General features: G+C 43.1%; 1 protein-coding gene across 1 annotated transcript in view; it reads left to right on the top strand.

Annotated features, from left to right (window-relative positions):
• Positions 1–7905: 7905 nt before the first annotated feature.
• The window catches only part of LOC134911302 (phospholipid scramblase 1-like), a 48365-nt gene continuing 35580 nt past the window's right edge, over positions 7906–20690 (top strand). The window contains exon 1 of the mRNA XM_063919573.1: positions 7906–7976. Within this exon, the coding sequence (XP_063775643.1) occupies positions 7916–7976 (61 nt within the window). The 5' untranslated portion in view covers positions 7906–7915. The remainder of the gene's footprint in view (positions 7977–20690) is intronic.

Raw genomic sequence — 20690 nt, 5'->3', positions numbered from 1 at the left:
GAAATCCCTGGCAACGAGCATGACACCGTGAGCATGAAAACCCCTGGCACCGTGCATTTCCCACCCTAGGCTTATACTAGAGTCAGTAATTTTTCCCAGTTTTTTGTGGTAAAATTAGGTGCCTCGGCTTATATTCGGGTCGACTTATACTCGAGTATATACGGTATTAAATGTAGCTAAAAGAAATGAGAAATGCAAAGTATATGTAATGCCAGGTAGCGTACAGTATGTGGCACCTATCAGCATATCATAATAAGTAATTAATACTGACAATTAACACTTTTTACTGACTTATTGTTTAGTAGCAACTGAAGGTCAAATGTAACAGTCATTTTATTTAAGGGTTTTTTATTAGTGGATATTTGTTAGGCCCCATAATGCATACACAAAGCTGTACACAAGGTAGATATAAAAAGGAAGCATATAATAAATACAATGCAAAACAGTGAGTACAAAACACAAACATTATATTATTGTTAAAGTAAACTTTATTTGTATATTAGTAATGTAAAACATGTACTGTAGTTTCAGAGGTCTCTATTTCATTGTTTTGCTGGGAAGAAACAACCGAGGGCAGAGAGAAGAGGTAGGTAAATTAAACCCCCAAGTCAGGGATTTTGATGAGCACAAAAAACGGTCAGAGAGTGTTGGGTTAATGAGTGTTAGGGAGGGCTGAGCCAAATAAATGTATTTCAATCGGTGGAGACAGGATACAGTATATGTCTCTTCAGTGGCGGAGGTTCGTCACAGTCGCCCGGAGTCCAGATAAATGTTTGTGCCCCTATATATGTACATATATATATATATATATAGAGAGAGAGAGAGAGAGATACATATATATATATATATGTATATATACTGTATATATATTATATATCTATATAGGTAGATATATTATAGACATATAATATATGTGTGTGTGTATATATATATATATATTTATATATATATGTTATATATATATATATTATATATAGACATATACACACAGTATTTAGCTATTGATAAATAGATAGAAATGAGCCGTAGATTTACATTTTGACAGTACTTTCACACAAATAACATACTTTTGTCTGGCAGGCTCCTCAGTTCTGCAGTCCTCACACACTGGTTCTGCAGTATTCGGCATGGAGCTTCCAGTCACTCCTCACAAACAGCTCTATATCCTCCACCTCCAGTCCCTCCTTCCACTTTCCAATCCCGGCATTCAGTGCACGACCAACCAGAGTCTTGTCAGACAGCTGCTGGCTGCAGCGGCGCCGACTTGAAGGGTGATTAGTGATGTCATCATCACCCTTCATTGTCCTGATGATACTGCCACTGCGGCTCTCCTGCAGGCATATATGTTTGTTCACCGCCACTAGTTCTGCCCCTGCCGGCGACTCTATCTCTCCATGGCTGCGGCTGCCTGCCGGGACTCCAGTCCCCAATGGCATCCGTGAGGGGTGGTGCCCCCTTCAGGGCAGGAGCCCGGCGGCAGCCAACTCCATTGCCTCCCAGAGTTCTGCCTCTGTGTCTCTTTCTTCCTACAATTTCCCTCCCAACTCCTTTATGTTATTCTGTTTCCATATGTCTGTTATTGGTTTGTCATGTCCTGTCATGTGCTGGGGTGGTAAAGCGCAGCAAACAAAGGCCATTATTATGTATATTTGGTCTATAGCAAGTAGGAGTGGCTAACTCATACCCCGTGTGGGGTTAGTGTATACTTCCCGCAAGTGATGTGCAGTGAGGGAAATGGCTGGGGAGGCACTGGTTAGTACAGTGATGGCTAACCTTGACACTCCAGCTGTTGTTGAACTACACATCCCAGCATGCCCTGCATCAGTTTTAGCAAGGCCAAATAGTAAAACTGTAGCAGGGCATGCTGGGATGTGTAGTTCAACAGCTGGAGTGTCAAGGTTAGTCATCACTGGGCTAGTATAAGAGCCAGGTTTACACACATATTTAATATATGAACCCAATGATTCATGTGTGCATTATACAAAGGTGCAGCAGTATATACTGCTGGAAATTTGGTGAGTTTTGATCAGAGATGTGCGGACAAAGTAGGCAGGTGAGGCACTGCCAAACCTGTCATAGACTACTATACTCCAGAGTTTTGACTATAAAAATGATTAGACTAATACAAAGATATTTATAATTTCTTCTTTGTATTTTCATATAATTTTTTATAGTCAAAACTCTGGAGTATGACAGGAGAGGCTCTGCCTCACCTGGCCGCACATCACTGTTACCCACAAGCACCTAGACATTCCCGGTACCTACGCGAGGGTCCTGTTTGTCGATTTCAGCTCGGCCTTCAATACAATCGTCCCCAGCATCCTCCACCCCAAATTACTTCGCCTAGGGGTCCCAGAAGCTACCTGTTCCTGGATAATAGACTTCCTGACAGATAGGACACAGGTGGTGAAAGCGGGGGAATTCACCTCTCAAGCGCGGTCCATCAGTACAGGGGCCCCTCAGGGCTGTGTCCTCTCACCCCTGCTCTTCTCCCTGTACACAAATGACTGTACCTCAGAGGCGCAATCAGTAAGGATCATCAAATTCGCCGATGACACCACCGTCATCGGCCTCATCAAGGATGGGGACGAATCGGCCTATAGACGGGAAGTAGACCGGCTGGCCCAGTGGTGCATCCACAACAACCTTGACCTCAACCCCCTCAAAACTGTCGAGATGATAGTGGACTTCAGGAAGAAGTCATCTAGTGCACTTCCGCTAACGATTGCTGATAGTGTGGTATCGCTAGTGGACTCCTTCAAGTTTCTAGGGACCACAATCTCCAGGGACCTTAAATGGGGGTCCAACACTGACGCCACTGTTGGGAAAGCGCAGCAGAGGTTGTTCTTCCTCAGGCAACTAAGAAAGTTCAACATCCCACAGAAGCTCCTGCTCCTCTTCTACTCCGCGATTGTGGAGTCGGTACTGTGCTCCTCGATACTCGTATGGTACAGCTCCGCCAGTGCGAGGGACATATGCAGGCTCCAAAAGGTGGTCAGAACCGCAGAGAAGATCATCGGGGCCGACCTTCCCTCAGTCCAGGACCTGTACTTGTCCAGAGCTAAAAAGCGGGCAATGAAGATAGTAAAAGACCAGCTACACCCCGGCCACAGCATGTTTAACTTGCTTCCTTCAGGCAGGCGTTACAGGGCTGTCCCCGCCAGATCCACCAGAAGCCTCAAAAGTTTCTTTCCCCAAGCTGTCCGCCTGCTGAACTCCTGAACATTGACTGACTAGACGTACATGTGACTCACTTGTGTCCCTATGGTATACCTATCTGTGTAACTTTACTTGCCCCCCCCCCCCCCCCCCCACACACACACACACACACACACACCTGCTTACCTGTTACCTACTTGGCTGTTGTATAGCAAACCGAAGACAAATTCCTAGTATACGTAAGTATACCTGGCCAATAAAGCTGATTCTGATTCTGATGGGGGTCCGCATCTGTCAACTAATTCTGAAGGAATGAAGCTCTTTGATGACCAGGGTAAGTGTTATAACCTCCGGATGTTTAGCTGATGTTTGGTTATTGAATCACATCATGGGTCTCGAACTGTCTGCTGCACTGTAGTCTGCCACCAGAATTCTTTCTGTTCATAACAGCTATCATTCTAACCGATTGGCATTATCCAAATGTAATCACATTTACTTATATCAGTATTCAATTATTCATGGAACGGTTTCTTACTAAACAAGTTCTAATTCACCATACTTATGTCTCATGGGCTTTATTAGGATTAATGTTTAGTATGCTTTTTGTAATTATTCAAGGCTTTATGCCATTAAGGGATTTATACATTTTACTAATTTTAATGGATGTCGGTGAAACTACTGGTGGTTAGCAATACTGGCAGCCAGCTTCAGTATAGCTTCCAATTGTGACAGGGCTTTACTTACAAAGAGTTCTGAATATGTTTCTTTGTGTCTTTGAAAAGAATATCTACTGTTATATTACAAATTACTGCAAGAAGCAATGCAAATGCATAGCAATCTATTTTTACTGGATTTGTTTTTACTCTAGTATTGATGTTTTAATATCTTTTTCTTTTTAAAGTTGTTTATCTTATTTTTGAGGACCCATGCTGGGGAGAATGCATGCCCAAGGTAATGTAGCCATCATTCATAAGTTATATCATTATAATGCACAAGTGATGTTAATATATGTAAATCAGTGAGTTCTGCATTAAAACCTATTGAGTGTTTTTCAAACACACTGGTCCCTTTTTTTTTTTAAATTCAGCTATTACTCCAATAGCATTGGAGTACAACATAAAAAATATGATTCGCTATTTATTTCAAATAAAAATAAAGTGGAAAACAAAGGATTTGGGGGAGCATTTAATAAGAAAGGATTATTATACCATATACAGTGGTTGCATGGAATTCCCTCTGCATACAGATCTCCAGACTATATATGCATCAGGTCCCGATCTCTACTTGTGACTGTGTGACTATAACTATCTAGTATTGGGGCAATCGCACATAATATAAGTATCTCATGGGCATGTTAACGGACGTGCGGGATAATCAGAGGTGAGCATTTGGAGAGATCCATCAGACTTCAGACGGACCTCCTCCACCATGGATAGGGCTACTGCAAATCTGTGCTGTTGAGTATGATGGCTGCTATCACCAGCATATGGATGTGCGTGTGTGGTCACATAGATAGATCCCCATTTATTTCTGAATGCAATTGTGGCTGCTTTACCCCTCTGTTGACTTTCAACCAGAGGTTGCAAAACCAGTTTACATTATTCCATCACTTTTAATGCATTGTCTGATGCGTAGAAGAGTTCCTACACTCAGGCCCAGTACAAGTCCTGAAGTGTCTAATGCATCCCCTTGGACATAGCCATCCCACCCTTACTAATTATCTTAGCAAATGGGAAGTGGGTTTCATCTGACTTGTTCCTCATACTGGGTGCATGGTTCTTGGCTGTGACATCATAGCCTAATGACATACAGTATTCCCAACCTAACACCGACATTGAGAAGCAGCTGTTAAAAGCTTCACATGTAAGAAGCAGGTGACTGCTGGGGGTTTTAGAAACTGAATGAGTGATATTGGGTGGTATACATGATGAAAATGCGATGTATCTTGCCACTCATCTAATTCATAACAGCATTTATTAATGCCATTTTATACATTTATATCGCTCTTCCTTGCTTGTCCATCCAGCCACAGCTGCAGGCATCTCTTAGCTCTGTTTCCTCTTCTGTATCGGCAACACAACAGCACCACAATATGGTGACTTGCACAACTGCCCCTAAACGTCTTGCTTATCCCAATGCATAGATAATGGGCAGTATCACTTTGATGTTTTTTTCTCTTCCTGGCCCCAGTTGAGGTTCTCTGGTAGGTGGTCCAGGCATTCAGGTTCAGTCATTGGAACCCCCTGGTACCCAGTCAGCATGGTTCCAATGTCAGTGTGGTTGAGTCCTTTTTTCTCTGCAAGTTTTGGTTTGGACTCATTATTAAATACAGGCAGTAGCTTATCTTTATAAGTTTATGTGAGTATTAGTGCAGAATTTACAGGTTAAGAAAAGTAGGGCTCAGACCCAGCCATGTCCTATGATAGGAGGTCGGGGGTATGACCCATTGGGGTAGATGTATTATTTGGCATTATGGAGTTTAGTGATGTCAGTGCACATTATGTTTAGATTTTTTTGAAATGACCGGGGTGTCTTTATCAGTGCTCCTGTCTTTTAGATATTGCGTCGATATGATAGTCAATATATGAATGGTCAGAGTCATTGGCCATTCCGACAACTGTATTGATTGATTTTGACAGCTGCAGCTGTCGTTGCTGCACACCACAGCATTATCCCCGGCTGTCGGTTCCGACAGCTGGAATTGTGCAGACAGAAACAAGAAAGATTTTTTTTTCAATAAAAAATAATGGACCACTCAAGAGTAAGGATAGCTGCGTATCGATAAGGACAGACGAAAGTGGAAGAGCGCTGGTCACCAGACAGGAGATTTAACACTCTTCTACTTCAAAAATACCATCAGTCATACATAAGGCCATTATCAGTACCCGCTTCATCACGATGCTGATGTGAAGTGGTACACACATATATCACATCTGCTATTAGCACAATAATACATCTACCCCATTGTGCCAACACACAGAGGTTGAGTCATCATCCTGGTCACAGTCATGAAAGAAGTCCAAAGGGGTCTTGTGGAGACCATGACTTTTTGCTTACATACCAATTGACGTAGCAGCATGTAATCTGAACCTGATAAACACCTTATTGTTTTAAAATATATACAAATGATTCATGTCATGTATATTTAAAACAAGAGTAACACTTGGCTTATGAAGAGTTCTGCGAGAAAGATGACAGGCTCGTGTCCATGTCCTTCGGTCTGAAGGACATGGAAGTCTGTGTAGGAGTGGCCCAACATAGGAAGTTGTGAGATGAGGGAGTACACTTATGTTTTTATTAATACACTTTGTACTTTACACAATGGAGAATGAAAACTGGCTAGTTACAGTATATAGCTCATATACTGCTACCAAGATGACACCCTTAGCAGTGACTAATCAGACAGAAACATCCCTCCACCATGTCTATATTAACACCTAAATATCGTCCACAGGACACATACTGTGTGTGTGCCTGTATTTGAATTTGCATTCAGCGTATCATGGAAGTCATCTCCACTTGCAGCTACATTGATGTAACTTAGTGATATTAGGGCGATCAAGCTTTGGGTGTGACAGAATTCAGAGGTACAAAAAAAATATTAAAAAATCCATCAATTTCAGATTTATTTTTTGAAGCCAGAGTATGGATAGTGTAAATATGTGCTGAAAATCCTTTCTCTGAAAAGAGAATGTATAGGAGAGGATCAGCCACATAGATGCCTCTGAATACCGGCAGAAATCAGTGGCTGTTTTCAAGCACATTTATCAAACTACCTGTATATTGGTTTTGTAAAATGCTTCCCAACTGCCACCATGCATTTATCCTTTGTCAGGTATGACCAAATTTTATTTTGAAAGTGATATTTACCTTTGTAAAGGTTGTGTTGTGGATTAAAATGTTAAAATCCATTCCTTTGTATGTACCATAGCTCTATCCTTTTATTATCTGAGTCACCAGAGGTGCAGGAAGTTAAAATAAGAAAATACATATTGCAATCCCCTGAGTCAGATTATTATTATTTATCATCTATTATTTATGTGGCGCCACAAGGAATCCGCAGTGCCCGGTTACAGAGTATGTAAACAAATAAGCAAATCAATTCAAAAAAGTGACTTACAGTTCAAGACAATATAGGACAAGTACAGGGTTTATAAATATAGCTGCATCAGCAGATAACACTGAAATAATTATCTGGGTGACAGAAAACAGAGAGATCTGGTGCCGCCGAAGTATGGAGTAGATGATGGTTTAAGTAATGGTGCATACACACGGTGCAATGCACTCAATGCCCGACATTGACTATGCGATGTGGCTGGAGCCCCGCGCTACCGACATAGTCAATGTTGGGCTGCCTGCACAGTCTATTTTTTTTTGCGATGCTGATCCTGCGGGACCGCGTATCGGCATCACAAGCTGTGTACACACTAGCATTCCTTACGATTTTGACTATATATCGTAAGGAAAGTTAGTGCATATCGCACCGTGTGTATGCACCTCTAGAGAAGGAAAGGCAGAGGAAAGAGCCCTGCTTGTGAGAGCTTACATTCTAAAAGAGAGGGGCAGACAGATAGGGGTGACACAGGTGGGTGGACAGTGAGCGCAGAACAGAGGGAAAGTGTGGGGAGTAATTTTTTTGATGACACAATCATCTGTGTCTGTAATTTCTAACTGCCGATGGTTGTATTTCAACTTACACAGAACAACAAAATGTTCAAGTACAAACTCAGCCAAGCTCTAGTGCAACTGTATCTCCATGGATACCACCAACAGCGCCACACCCCAGCTCTTCACAGGGACTGCAATACCTCAGCCAGGTACCTTTGTTCTATGCTATAAATACATGCAAGTAGTATATTATACATGATACAAAAATCATTTATAATAACAGTTAAGCAGAATGCATAACAGTAAAATGCTAAATAAATATTGCATATTTGTTTAAACAAAAATCAAGCAAATAAATATACATTTGAATTTTTTTATGTTTCAGTATTAGGGATAAGCAATAATTAAGGAAAATTTAGGAAAACTATGTATTTCCTATGGCACCTGATCAGATTTGGCATTTATTATTCTGAAGTGCAGTAGAAAAATTTGACTTTTCATTCACATTATGTAATTGATATTTTTTATTTTGACTGTGGCAGGAAAGAAGATTTTCTTTTCGGTTCTTAAACTGCAATTACTAGAATTTATTATTGTATTTTTTTTTTTTTTTTTAGGTTAAAATAAGATTTTAAACCTACCGGTAAATCTTTTTCTCGTAGTCCGTAGAGGATGCTGGGACTCCGTAAGGACCATGGGGGATAGACGGGCTCCGCAGGAGACATGGGCACTTTAAGAAAGACTTGACTCTGGGTGTGCACTGGCTCCTCCCTCTATGCCCCTCCTCCAGACCTCAGTTAGAGAAACTGTGCCCACAGGAGATGGACAGTACGAGGAAAGGATTTTTGTTAATCCAAGGGCAAGATTCATACCAGCCACACCAATCACACCATATAACTTGTGTTAAACTAACCAGTTAACAGTATGAAAAACAACATAGTTTCGGTCCAAACCGATGAAACTATAACATAACCCTTATTTAAGCAATAACTATATACAAGTCTTGCAGGAGTAGTCCGCACTTGGGACGGGCGACCAGCATCCTCTACAGACTACGAGAAAAAGATTTACCGGTAGGTTTAAAATCTAATTTTCTCTAACGTCCTAGAGGATGCTGGGACTCCGTAAGGACCATGGGGATCATACCAAAGCTCCCAACCGCCATGCCGTCCAACACAGCCGCGGTAAGTCTTGGAACAGACAGGGACCTTGTTGTAACAAGTCCTGCCTTAGAGGAAGAGGCCACGGATCTTCTGTGAGCACTTCTTGCAGATCCGGATACCAGGTCCTTCGTGGCCAATCTGGAACAATGAGAATTGTTCTCACTCCTCTTTTTCTTATTATCCTTAACACCTTGGGTATGAGAGGAAGAGGAGGAAACACATATACCGACTGGAACACCCACGGTGTCACTAGGGCGTCCACAGCTACCGCCTGAGGGTCTCTTGACCTGGCGCAATACCTTTGTAGCTTTATGTTGAGACTGGATGCCATCATGTCTATTTGGGGTAATCCCCACCGACTTGCAATCTGCGCGAAGACTTCCTGATGAAGTCCCCACTCTCCCGGATGCAGATCGTGTCTGCTGAGGAAGTCTGCTTCCCAGTTGTCCACTCCCGGAATGAACACTGCTGACAGAGCGCTTACATGTTTCTCCGCCCAGCGAAGAACTCTGGTGGCTTCTGCCATTGCCACTCTGCTCCTTGTGCCGCCTTGGCGGTTTACATGAGCTACTGCGGTGATGTTGTCTGACTGGATCAGAACTGGTCGATTGCGAAGTAAGATCTCCGCTTGACGTAGGGTGTTGTATAAGGCCCTTAGTTCCAGGATGTTGATGTGAAGACAAGTCTCTTGACTTGACCAAAGTCCTTGGAAATTTCTTCCCTGTGTAACCGCTTCCCAACCTCGGAGGCTCACGTCTGTGGTCACCAGGATCCAGTCCTGAGTAGAACCTGCGGCCCTCTAGAAGGTGAGCACTGTTTAGCCACCACAGGAGAGATACTCTGGCCCTGGAGGACAGGGTGATCCGCTGATGCAATTGCAGATACAACCCGGACCATTTGTCCAATAGGTCCCATTGGAAGGCACTTGCATGGAATCTGCTGTATGGAATGGCTTCGTATGTTGCCACCATCTTTCCCAGAACTTGAGTGCAATGATGTACTGACACTTGTGTTGGTTTCAACAAGTTCATGACTAGAGTCATGAGTTCCTGCGCTTTTTCCTTCGGAAGAAAAACCCTTTTCTGGTCTGTGTCCAGAATCATGCCCAAGAAAGGCAGACGAGTTGTAGGATTCAGCTGCGACCTTGGAATATTGAGAATCCAGCCGTGTCGCTGTAACACATTCAGTGACAGTGATACGCTGCTCAGCAACTTCTCCCATGACCTCGCTTTTATGAGGAGATCGTCCAAGTACGGGATAATTGTAACGCCCTGCTTGCGCAGGAGCACCATCATTTCCGCCAGTACCTTGGTGAAAATTCCCAGGGCCGTGGAAAGCCCAAACGGCAACGTCTGAAATTCGTAATGACAATCCTGTACCGCCAATCTCAGGTACGCTTGATGAGGAGGATATATGGGGACATGCAGGTATGCATCCTTTATGTCCAGAGATACCAAAAAATCTCCCACTTCTAGGCTGGCGATGACCGCCCTGAGTGATTCCATCTTGAACATGAACCGTTTTAAGTAAAGGTTCAGGGATTTTAAATTTAAAATGGGTCTGACCGAACCATCCGGTTTTGGAACCACAAACAGAGTTGAGTAGTACCCCTGCCCTCTTTGAAGCAGGGGAACCTCTACCACCACTTGTTGCAGACACAATTTGTGAATCGCATGTAACACTATCTCCCTTTCCAGGGGTTGTTTCGGTAGGGCCGATTTGAAAAACCAGCGAGGAGGTACTTCTTCGAATTCCAGCCTGTAACCCTGGGAAACAATTTCTATTGCCCATGGATCCACCTGTGAGTGGACCCAGACGTGGCTGAACAGTCGAAGACGTGCCCCCACAGGAGCTGACTCCCTCAGGGGAGCCCCAGCATCATGCGGTGGATTTAGCAGAGGCCGGGGAGGACTTCTGTTCCTGGGAACTAGCTGTGTTGTGCAGCTTTTTCCCTCTGGCCTTACCTCTGGCAAGAAAGGACGATCCATGTGCTCTCTTGCTTTTATTGGAACGAAAGGACTGCATCTGATAATGAGCCGCTTTCTTAGATTGTGAGGGAATATATGGTAAAAAATTTGATTTACCTGCCGTAGCCGTGGAGACGAGATCCGAGAGGCCCTCTCCGAACAATTCCTCACCCTTGTAAGGCAACAACTCCATATGCCTCTTTTAGTCGGCATCACCTGTCCATTGCATGTTCCACAGGACACGTCTAGCAGAAATCGACATAGCGTTGACTCTAGAACCCAGTAGACTAACGTCTCTTTGGGCATGTCTTATATATATATATATATATATATATATATATATAGAATAACAAAGATGCCCGGCACTCCGGCTCTATGATGTATACTTGCTGTGGTGCCTTCCTTGAGGGATGATCGTCCCAATGTGCAGTGGAAGGAGTAGGGTAGGTGGCACTCAACAGGCTGCAGTCGGATTGCTTAAACTGACATGATTTCTATTGACTTGTTGCCAACATGTTTCGGAGCCGCAGCTCCGTCCTGTTTGGACCTGAGGACGGAGCTGCGGCTCCGAAACATGTTGGCAACAAGTCAATAAAAATCATGTCAGTTTAAGCAATCTGACTGCAGCCTGTTGAGTGCCGCCTACGCTACTCCTTCCACTATATATATATATATGAAAAAAATAAAGTCGCGCACGGGACTTCGTCAGGGGGTGACGAAACGCGTTGGGCGTGACCAGCAGGACTTGTGACGTGGATCCAGTGCCCAGATGAGCGGCGTGTGAGGTCCGTTTGTCGTCCATGCGGCTGGATGTCCAGAGCGGCTGTTGGTATCCCTAGAGCAATGTTGTACATCGGTGTATGCCATCCGGAGGCTACACGAGCTGTCTACACTGCGCTGGTTACCTTTTACTTTCAATGTATGTGAGTGAATACTTTGCCAGTAAAGCACTTTTGATGATTACACTCACCATTGCGCCCTCCATTGTTTTCTTTTTCATATATATATATATATATATATATATATAAGACAACATCTTTTACATATATATATATATATATATATATATATATATATATATACTAGGGACAATGACAAGGTATCCTTATCTAGGGTTTCAATCTCCGCTGATAAGGTATCTGTCTACGCTGCTACAGCACTATAAACCCATGCCGACACAATCGCCGGTCTGAGTAGTGTACCAGAATGTGTGTAAATGGACTTCAAAATACGTTTACTGGATGCTATCTGCAGGATCCCTGAGGATAGCTGTAAAGTCAGCGCTACCTTTTTTGGGTTAACGTGTCAATGCCTTGTACACCCTAGGGGAAGATTCCCATCGTATCCTGGCCCCATTAGGGAAAGGATACTCCCTGAGAATTCTTTTTGGGAAGCTGCAGCTTCTTGTCTGGAGATTCACGTTCTTTTTCTTCATGAGAGGAGGGAAATTTACCTCAGCTTTCTTCCCCTTAGACATGTATACCCTCGTGTCAGGGACAGATGTGTCATCAGTGATATGCAAAACATCTTTTATTACAATAATCATATATTGTATACTTTTCTGCCAGTTTTGGCTGTACTTTGCATTATCGTAGTCGACACTGGAGTCAGACTCCGTGTCGATATCAGTGTCTATTATTTTGGATAGTGAGCGTTGTGAGACTCTGAAGGTCTCTGTGACATAGGGACAGACATGGGTAGATTCCCTGTCTGTTCTCTAATCTTTTGTGTAATAAATTCATCTTAGCACTTAATTTCACATATCCAAGCAGGCGTCGGCGTTGTCGACGGAGACACCACACACACACACATTTGCTCCATCTCCTCCTTAGGAGAGCCTTTTACCTCAGACATGTCGACACACACGTACCGACACACCACACACTCAGGGAACGCTCTTCTGAAGACAGTTCCCCCACAAGGCCCTTTGGAGAGACAGAGAGAGAGTATGCCAGTACACACCCCAGCGCAATATGACCCAGGAAAAACACAGCAATTTAATGTTTACCCTGTAGCGCTGTTATTATTATCTGTGCCGAATTATGTGCCCCCCCCTCTTCTTTAAAACCCTCTCTTCTACCGTGGTATAAGCAGGGGAGAGTCCGGGGCGCTTCCTCTCAGTGGTGCTGTGGAGAAAAACATGGAGCTGGTGAGTGCTGAGGGAGAAGCCCCGCCCCCTCGGCGGCGAGCTTCAGTCCTGCTAAAAGTGTAAAATTGGCGGGGGCTCATGCATATATACAGTGTCCAGCTGTATATATGCTCTCTTTTGCCAAATAAGAGGTTTATATTGCTGCCCAGGGCGCCCCCCCCTGCGCCCTGCACCCTTACAGTGACTGCTGTGTGTGAGGTGTGTGGGAGCAATGGCGCACAGCTGCAGTGCTGTGCGTTACCTCAGTGAAGATTATGAAGTCTTCTGCCGCCTTTGAAGCCTTCTTTCTTCTCATACTCACCCGGCTTCTATCTTCCGGCTCTGTGAGGAGGACGGCGGCGCGGCTCTGGGACGAACGTCCAGGGCGAACCTCTGTTTCGACTCCCTCTGGAGCTAATCGTGTCCAGTAGCCTAAGAAACAAGACCTTGAAACTCAGAGAAGTAGGTCTGTTTCTCTCTCCTCAGTCCCTCGATGCAGGGAGTCTGTTGCCAGCAGTGCTCCCTGAAAATAAAAAACCTAACAAATATACTTTCTTAGCAGGAAACTCAGGAGAGCTCCCTGTAGTGCACCCATCTCCTCTGTGCACAGTCGCAAACTGAGGTCTGGAGGAGGGGCATAGAGGGAGGAGCCAGTGCACACCCAGAGTCAAAGTCTTTCTTAAAGTGCCCATGTCTCCTGCGGAGCCCGTCTATCCCCCATGGTCCTTACGGAGTCCCAGCATCCTCTAGGACGTTAGAGAAATATACATGATCACATTTATTAATGTGACTGTCCAGTCACTATTCTCTTAGCAAAAGTCGCTTTTACTAATACTGTAAATACTACGCGATCCAACCGCAAAAATTGCTTAAAGGATATGGGTGCATGCGCAGCACCCGTCCTGCGCATGCGCCCGCATTTTCTGTGGGGCGGCAGGGGGGTTTGGATTGCTCTGTTTCCTAGGCGGAGATGGAGCGATGCGGGGGCAGAGGTGGGCAAATGGGGGCAGCATTTTGGAAATGGGGTGCTTTGCATGGGCATGAAGCCGCGATTAGAAACATGGCAGCGGGCCTCCTGCATGCCAGCTTACCCCTCAGTATGCATTCAGAAGGATTGCAAATTCTGCTTTATTGAATCAGCACCTTTATACATTAGGACAGTGGTTCCCAAATGTGGTCATCAAGGCACCCCAACAGTCCAGGTTTTAAGCATATCTATGTTTAGGCACAGGTGACTTTATTAGTACAGTACCTCAGTCAGTTTGATTATACCATCTGTGCATAAGCAGGGATATCCCTAAAACCTTGACTGTTGGGGTGCCTTGAAGACTGCGTTTGGGAACCACTGCATTAGGAGAAACAATGCTACCCAGAAGGTGACTAGGGGTTTGTTAAAGTCACTGATTTACAAAATAGGATTCAGTGCTACACAACTCTAATTTAACATTTAATTCTGTTCCCAAGTCAAGCCAGTGATGATTGGCGGCTTTGACAAACCTCCTTTTAGTAAATATACCACCTAGGGGACAAGGAGTGCTGGAAACAAGGATAGTGCTAGGGATAAAGCATGTGGAAGGAGGGCCATATTTGGGATATTCTACATGTTTAAAGGACTGGATTTAAGAAGTCCAAGGGACATATTTACTAATTATTAGGTTCTAGGCACAATAATTCAAGTTTTATATTGCTGTTTATTGCTCCAATATGTTATTTAGGATCACATGAATTTATTAATGGTCACTCGCAATAGAACCTTTATACAGTATATCTCAATGTCATTAACTGTTGTGAGGCAAATCAATAGCTCAAGCCTAAAACAAAGATATATATATATATATATTTTGATTGTGCGCATACATACACAGTGGAGTGTATTGTTAATCCATCGGACTATGTACGCACAGAATCAATTTTGGGCGCAAGATAGTTTTCCACAGAGCTGTATAAGAATATTATTATCATTACACACAATTAAAAACTATGCAGCTCCCACAGTGTAGTCTGAAATGTCCTACTATAAGCAAATATACAATAATTTAAATAATAATTTAAACCAAGGGAGCGCAAAAATATTTCATATTTATTGTAAAACAGTGGATAAAACAATTACAAGTTAAAAAGCTAAAGATTACACTATTGGATTAGAACTCTCCAACCATATATCTTATGGGATCCCTAATATTGTGATCACACCATATATCTGTAATAATCCCTTTTTCACTTTTCTATATTAGCTGTGAATAGGAAAGAATGTCATTTGTATCAATTATTCCATGCGCATTTTAAACATTGTTGGATAATTACAGTCTGATTGGATGTTGAGTATTGTATGTCACACAGTCCCAGATAGTATTTAGGTTCTCACCCTTTTCAGTGCGCGGTATTGCGCTATGCTCCACCTCCGTTAACCTCAGTGTCTGAGTGTAAAGGTGCATACACACGGAGAGATTTTGACTATGAGAGATTTTGACTAACTTTTCCCTTGAACTGGCAGTAGGAGATTTTGACTAACTTTACCAGAGATTTTGTCTAACTATGCAAGAGATTTTGGCTATGGGAGATTTTGGCTATGGGAGATTTTGACTATCTCATTTAAATAAGGGGATGAGTGTCATATATAGGACGATTTTACAGGGTGGCTGGTATTTAAATAGCTAAAAGTTAAAAAAATAATTTGCGTGGGGTCCCCCCTCCTATGTAAAACCAGCCTCGGGCTCTTTGAGCCAGTCCTGGTTGTTAAAATACAGAGGAAAAAATGAGTAGGGTTCCCCCATATTTAGACAACCAGCACCGGGCTCTGCGTCCGGTCCTGGTTTAAAAAATACGGGGGACAAAAGACATAGCGGTCCCCCATATTTTCCAAACCAGCACCGGGCTCCACTAGCCAGGGAGATAATGCCACAGCCGGGGGACACTTTTATATTGGTCCCTGCGGCCGTGCCATTACCCCCCCAACTAGTCACCCCTGGCCGGGGTACACTGGAGGAGTGAGGACCCCTTAAATCAAGGGGTCCCCCCCTCCAGCCACCCAAGGGCCAGGGGTGAAGCCCGAGGCTGTCCCCCCCATCCGTGGGCGGTGGATGGGAGGCTGATAGCCTTTCAATAGTAATATTGTTCTTTACAGGTGGCCTACAGGTCCCAGCAAGCCTGCCCCAGCATGCTGGCACTTGGAGAACCACAAGTGCCAGCATGCCCGCTGGCACCTGTAGTCCACCTGTAAAGAAAATATTGGAAAAAAACACGACACATTCTTTAAAAAATCCTTTATTAAACTGGGTCTTCACCTGGGAGGCGGCGGCCTTTAAGCTCTTTCGCATGGCCGCCGCCTTCCCAGGACTTCCAGCATCTTCACCTGGTGGGTGGCGGCTGCTAAGCTCTTTTGCATAGCCGCCGCCCATCCAGGACTTCCACGGCGTCTTCAGTCTTCAGGAGCTCTTCTCCGCTCCTCCTCCGCCGTCGGACTGAAAGCCGCTGCCTCGCGCTGACTTATATAAGTCAGCGGGAGGGGGCGGGGCGATGACGCGACGAGCCGTGATTGGCTCGCGGCGGCCATCTTGAATTTCAAAAATGACGCTGAGGCGCCATTTTTGAAACTGGTACCGCTCCGCTGCCAAACTCTGCAAGATAAAGGTAAATTTCCCCCGCCCGCACCGCAACCCGCCGCCCGCACCGCCGCCGCAACCCGCCGTCGCCCACACCGCCACCGCAACGCACCGCCGCCACAACCCGCCGCCGCCCGCACCACCGCCGCCTGCAACATCGCTATCGCTGGGAAAAATCGCTGGCCTCTTAAAGTATTAGCGATTTTGACTAACTTTTGCAGCGACATAGCCAAAATTGACTTGCCTGCACTGACTATTTTTCCCAGCGATAGCGACCTAGCGGGGACGCGCATCGCTATCGCTGCCTGTATACACACGGAGCGATCTGCACTAACTTTCTGAGCGATTTTGACTATATAGTCAAAATCGCTCAGTTATATCGCTCCGTGTGTATGCACCTTAAGTCCATATACCGGTGTTTCTAATGCCGTGTTGAGAGCAATCAGCTCCGGCCAATGCAGGCTTTGACGGACCCACCAGGCGGGTATTAACAGCGTGTTTCCCCGTTACCTCTTGGTCACTGGATAGTATTACGGCTCCGGTACCTATTGCAGATATGGAACAGCAAGGAGGGAGGGCGCTTTCACCGCAGCAGTTGAATGGAGTTTTTGAATGGATGGCAGTCTGTCTCCGATATTAAATTGTCCCTTAACGTGTTTCTCCGTTCTCAAGTCATAACGGTTTCATCAGAAGGATTTCAATGTGAGGTACACAGCCCTTGTATTTAACAGAGCTTTCCTCCAATCATAGCATGGTTTTAATTATACCATACAAGTGTATGAATCAGGTGTGACCACACTAACTATATTGAATTCATTTGTTCTAATGTTTTGTTTATCCACAATATCAATTTATTTTATAAACATACATAAAAAACATCTCTACATAAAATATAATCAACACTTTCATATACAGCCTATTTTGTTATATTGTTTTCATTTACTTAATGGCATCGCGTGGTTTATAAGGTTTTTCTCCTTAATATATCTAACTTTATATATGTCCAGATACCATGTGGGGTCCTATATATCTCCCATAGCCAAACACCAAATCTCTGGTTTAGCAAAGGAACACAGACAACAATATCTGGTTCGATTCACTGTGGTGATCACCCCAAATTCGCCACCACAATTAATTTACCATATAATATTTCTACTTTTCTACATACATTTACATATTTCTTTTAAATATATTATCTTTTATTTTATTTATTTTTTTACACATATACATATATGCACATATATATAAAGAATATATAAAGCCCCACATGGTTCCCTTTATCATAATTATCTAAAGATATGACCAATTATAATTGTCTCAAAGTGGGTCCTATGCATACTAAAAAGACATCATAGTCTAGTGGTTAGAGGTCTCGACTAACAAAAATAAACCACAGGTCCCCGGTTCAAACCCCCTCCAATATGAACGTCCATTCCAAATATCTTATTTTTTATAAATTATTATATTATATTTTACCAAACCCCATATATATATTTTTTCAGGACCAACATCCATTCTTAATATATTTCTTACATGAATCCATATTATTGGAGAACCACCGATTTCTACAACATTATATCAACATGGTTCCCCATTCGTCTAGATGTTATTCATCTCTATATTATGATTTAATCCTAGAGAAAAAAGAGATCCCATAGAGAAAATCCAGAATGCCTCTCTTTTGCACAATTTGCTGAACCTATCTCCACCTCTCTCAGTGACAGGGATGTGTTCAATACCCTGCAAGCGCAAACCCTCAAGCTTTCCCTGATGTTTTATATGGATATGTGATGAAAGACTGTGTGAACGAACCCCCTTGAGAATGTTCCGTCTGTGCTACAGAAATCTTACATTAAGCTTACGGGTGGTTCGACCCACATATTTTTCACCACATATACATGTTAATAAATATATAACATAGGTAGTATTACAGTCAATATGACTATTAATCTCAAATTTATTCCCATAAATAGTGGATTGGAATTGCACACTCTTATCTATCACATGTCTACAAGTAATGCAGCCTTCACGGCCGCATTTAAAGAAGACTTTTTTATTACTATTTCTATATTGATCAAGCCATGTTCCTCGAGTACCCTTATCTAGATTAAGCCCTGTATAGTGGCTTGGTGTCAAAAAGCTCTGTAAGTTCCTCGCTTTTTTAAAAACAACTTGTGGTTCCTTTGTTAATAACGGTGCCAGAATCTTGTCTGCTTTCAAGATGTCAATATTACTCTTAATGATCTTTTTTATGTCTTTTGAACTGGAATTAAATTTAGTTATAAATCTCAAATCATTGTTGGCCTCCATACTATCCATTTGGGTTAGTTTTTTTGAATTCAGAAGAGTCTCTCTATCGGCTTCCCTTGCTTGTTTTAGAGCATCATTCAAAATATTTACTGGATAATTTTGTTCTGTAAGAGCTGTAGTTAGCTCCATAGCATGTTTATCAAACTCCAAAAGATCAGAACAATTACGTTTATGCCTCAAAAACTGACTCTTAGGAATATTTCTGAGCCATGGCTGATAATGACAACTGTTATAGTTCAGAAATTTGTTACAGTCCACTGTTTTTTTGTAAGTGGACGTAACTATTCTTTTATTTCTAATATCGAGGGCAATATCCAGGAAGGTAATATGAGTGTCATGTATAGTGCTAGTAAATTTTAATCCAAAATTATTATGATTTTTTTTTTTTTTACAATAGTTTTTATTGAAGTTTATGAATAGCAGTTACAAATTCAATAAAGAGCATTTAGATATAAAACAGCGGAGTATTAGCTATCATTTCTATAAAGAAGTCAGTTAAACATGGATGTAGAGAAAAGAAAAAGAAACAAATAGAGCTGAAAGAGAAAGAGAAAAAAAAAAAAAAAAAAAAAAAAGGGGGGGGGGAGGGGAAGGGGAGAAGCCAACATGCCTATCTGTATGGTAAACAATATAGTCAAGAATATTAACTTCATTGAGACACATGAACCTATAGGAAATTAGGAGAACTCCTGACCTGAGGTCTATGTGGTCAAATTCATTTCTAGCTCAAATTTATGTGCATAAGGGGGGTGATATAAGATTGTCCATGGTAAGGTGTGGGATGTCAACCCAGGGGGAGTTACTTCTTCTGATATAGTCATCCCATTTCAGCCAACCAGCAATAACACGGGAGCCAGACTGGGAATATTGTTTACCTGACGTTTCAAAGACATGATGATTATGAATTTTCTTTTTAATGGCTATAATGTCAGGTAATTTTGCTGATTTCCATAATTGGGCTATGGAGGCTTTCGAAGCTATAAGAATGTGTCCCAGTAAGTACGTATCTGAGACAGCTACGTGCGGGTGGGGGTAGTGAAATAGGGCTATAAGAGGGTCCAAGGGGACAGTATATCCAAGCACATCTGAGATTAGGACAAAAACTTCTTTCCACAAAGGTTGTAACATTGGGCAGGACCAAAACACATGCATAATGTTCCCAATCTGTCCACACCCCCTCCAGCAGTAGGGGGAGACATCCGGCCATATCTTATGCAGCCGATCTGGGGTGAGGTATGCTCTGTGGATTAATTTAAAAAACATTTCCGAATGACCTATACAGCGTGAAATTTTAAAGCATGAGTGATAAATTCTCAACCATATCTCTTCAGTGAATACATTGGGCAGGTCAGCTTCCCACCTACTTTGGGACCCAAACGTATGGGTCGTCATTTCTGAAATTAAGTAATTATACCATCTGGAGACATTGCCTCTACTCTGTTTGGTGCGAGCAAGAAGAGGGAGCATCTTGGGAAGATATTTAATAGCTGAGGGGTTGGGGCGATGTCTGGAGAGCCAGTTTCGTATTTGGAGATACTTATAGAAGTCCTGTTTCTGAATGTGGAAATGCGTTTGCAAATGGGTGAATGGGACTAACATACCCTGTGAATGGATATCCTGGAGCGTCAGTAGGCCCCGGTCTGACCAGGAGCGTAGGGACAGGTTGGGGATCATTAGAGTTATCGTTTTTAATGAAAGCTGGGGGAAAGGGAGAGATTGCTTAGCTTCGGGTGAGAGGAGAGTATGCCAGGCA

This window comes from Pseudophryne corroboree, chromosome 4 (genome assembly GCF_028390025.1).
Source record: "Pseudophryne corroboree isolate aPseCor3 chromosome 4, aPseCor3.hap2, whole genome shotgun sequence".
Lineage (NCBI taxonomy): Eukaryota > Metazoa > Chordata > Amphibia > Anura > Myobatrachidae > Pseudophryne > Pseudophryne corroboree.
Note: the sequence above shows the minus strand (reverse complement) of the source record. Positions and strands in the feature narration are given on the sequence as shown.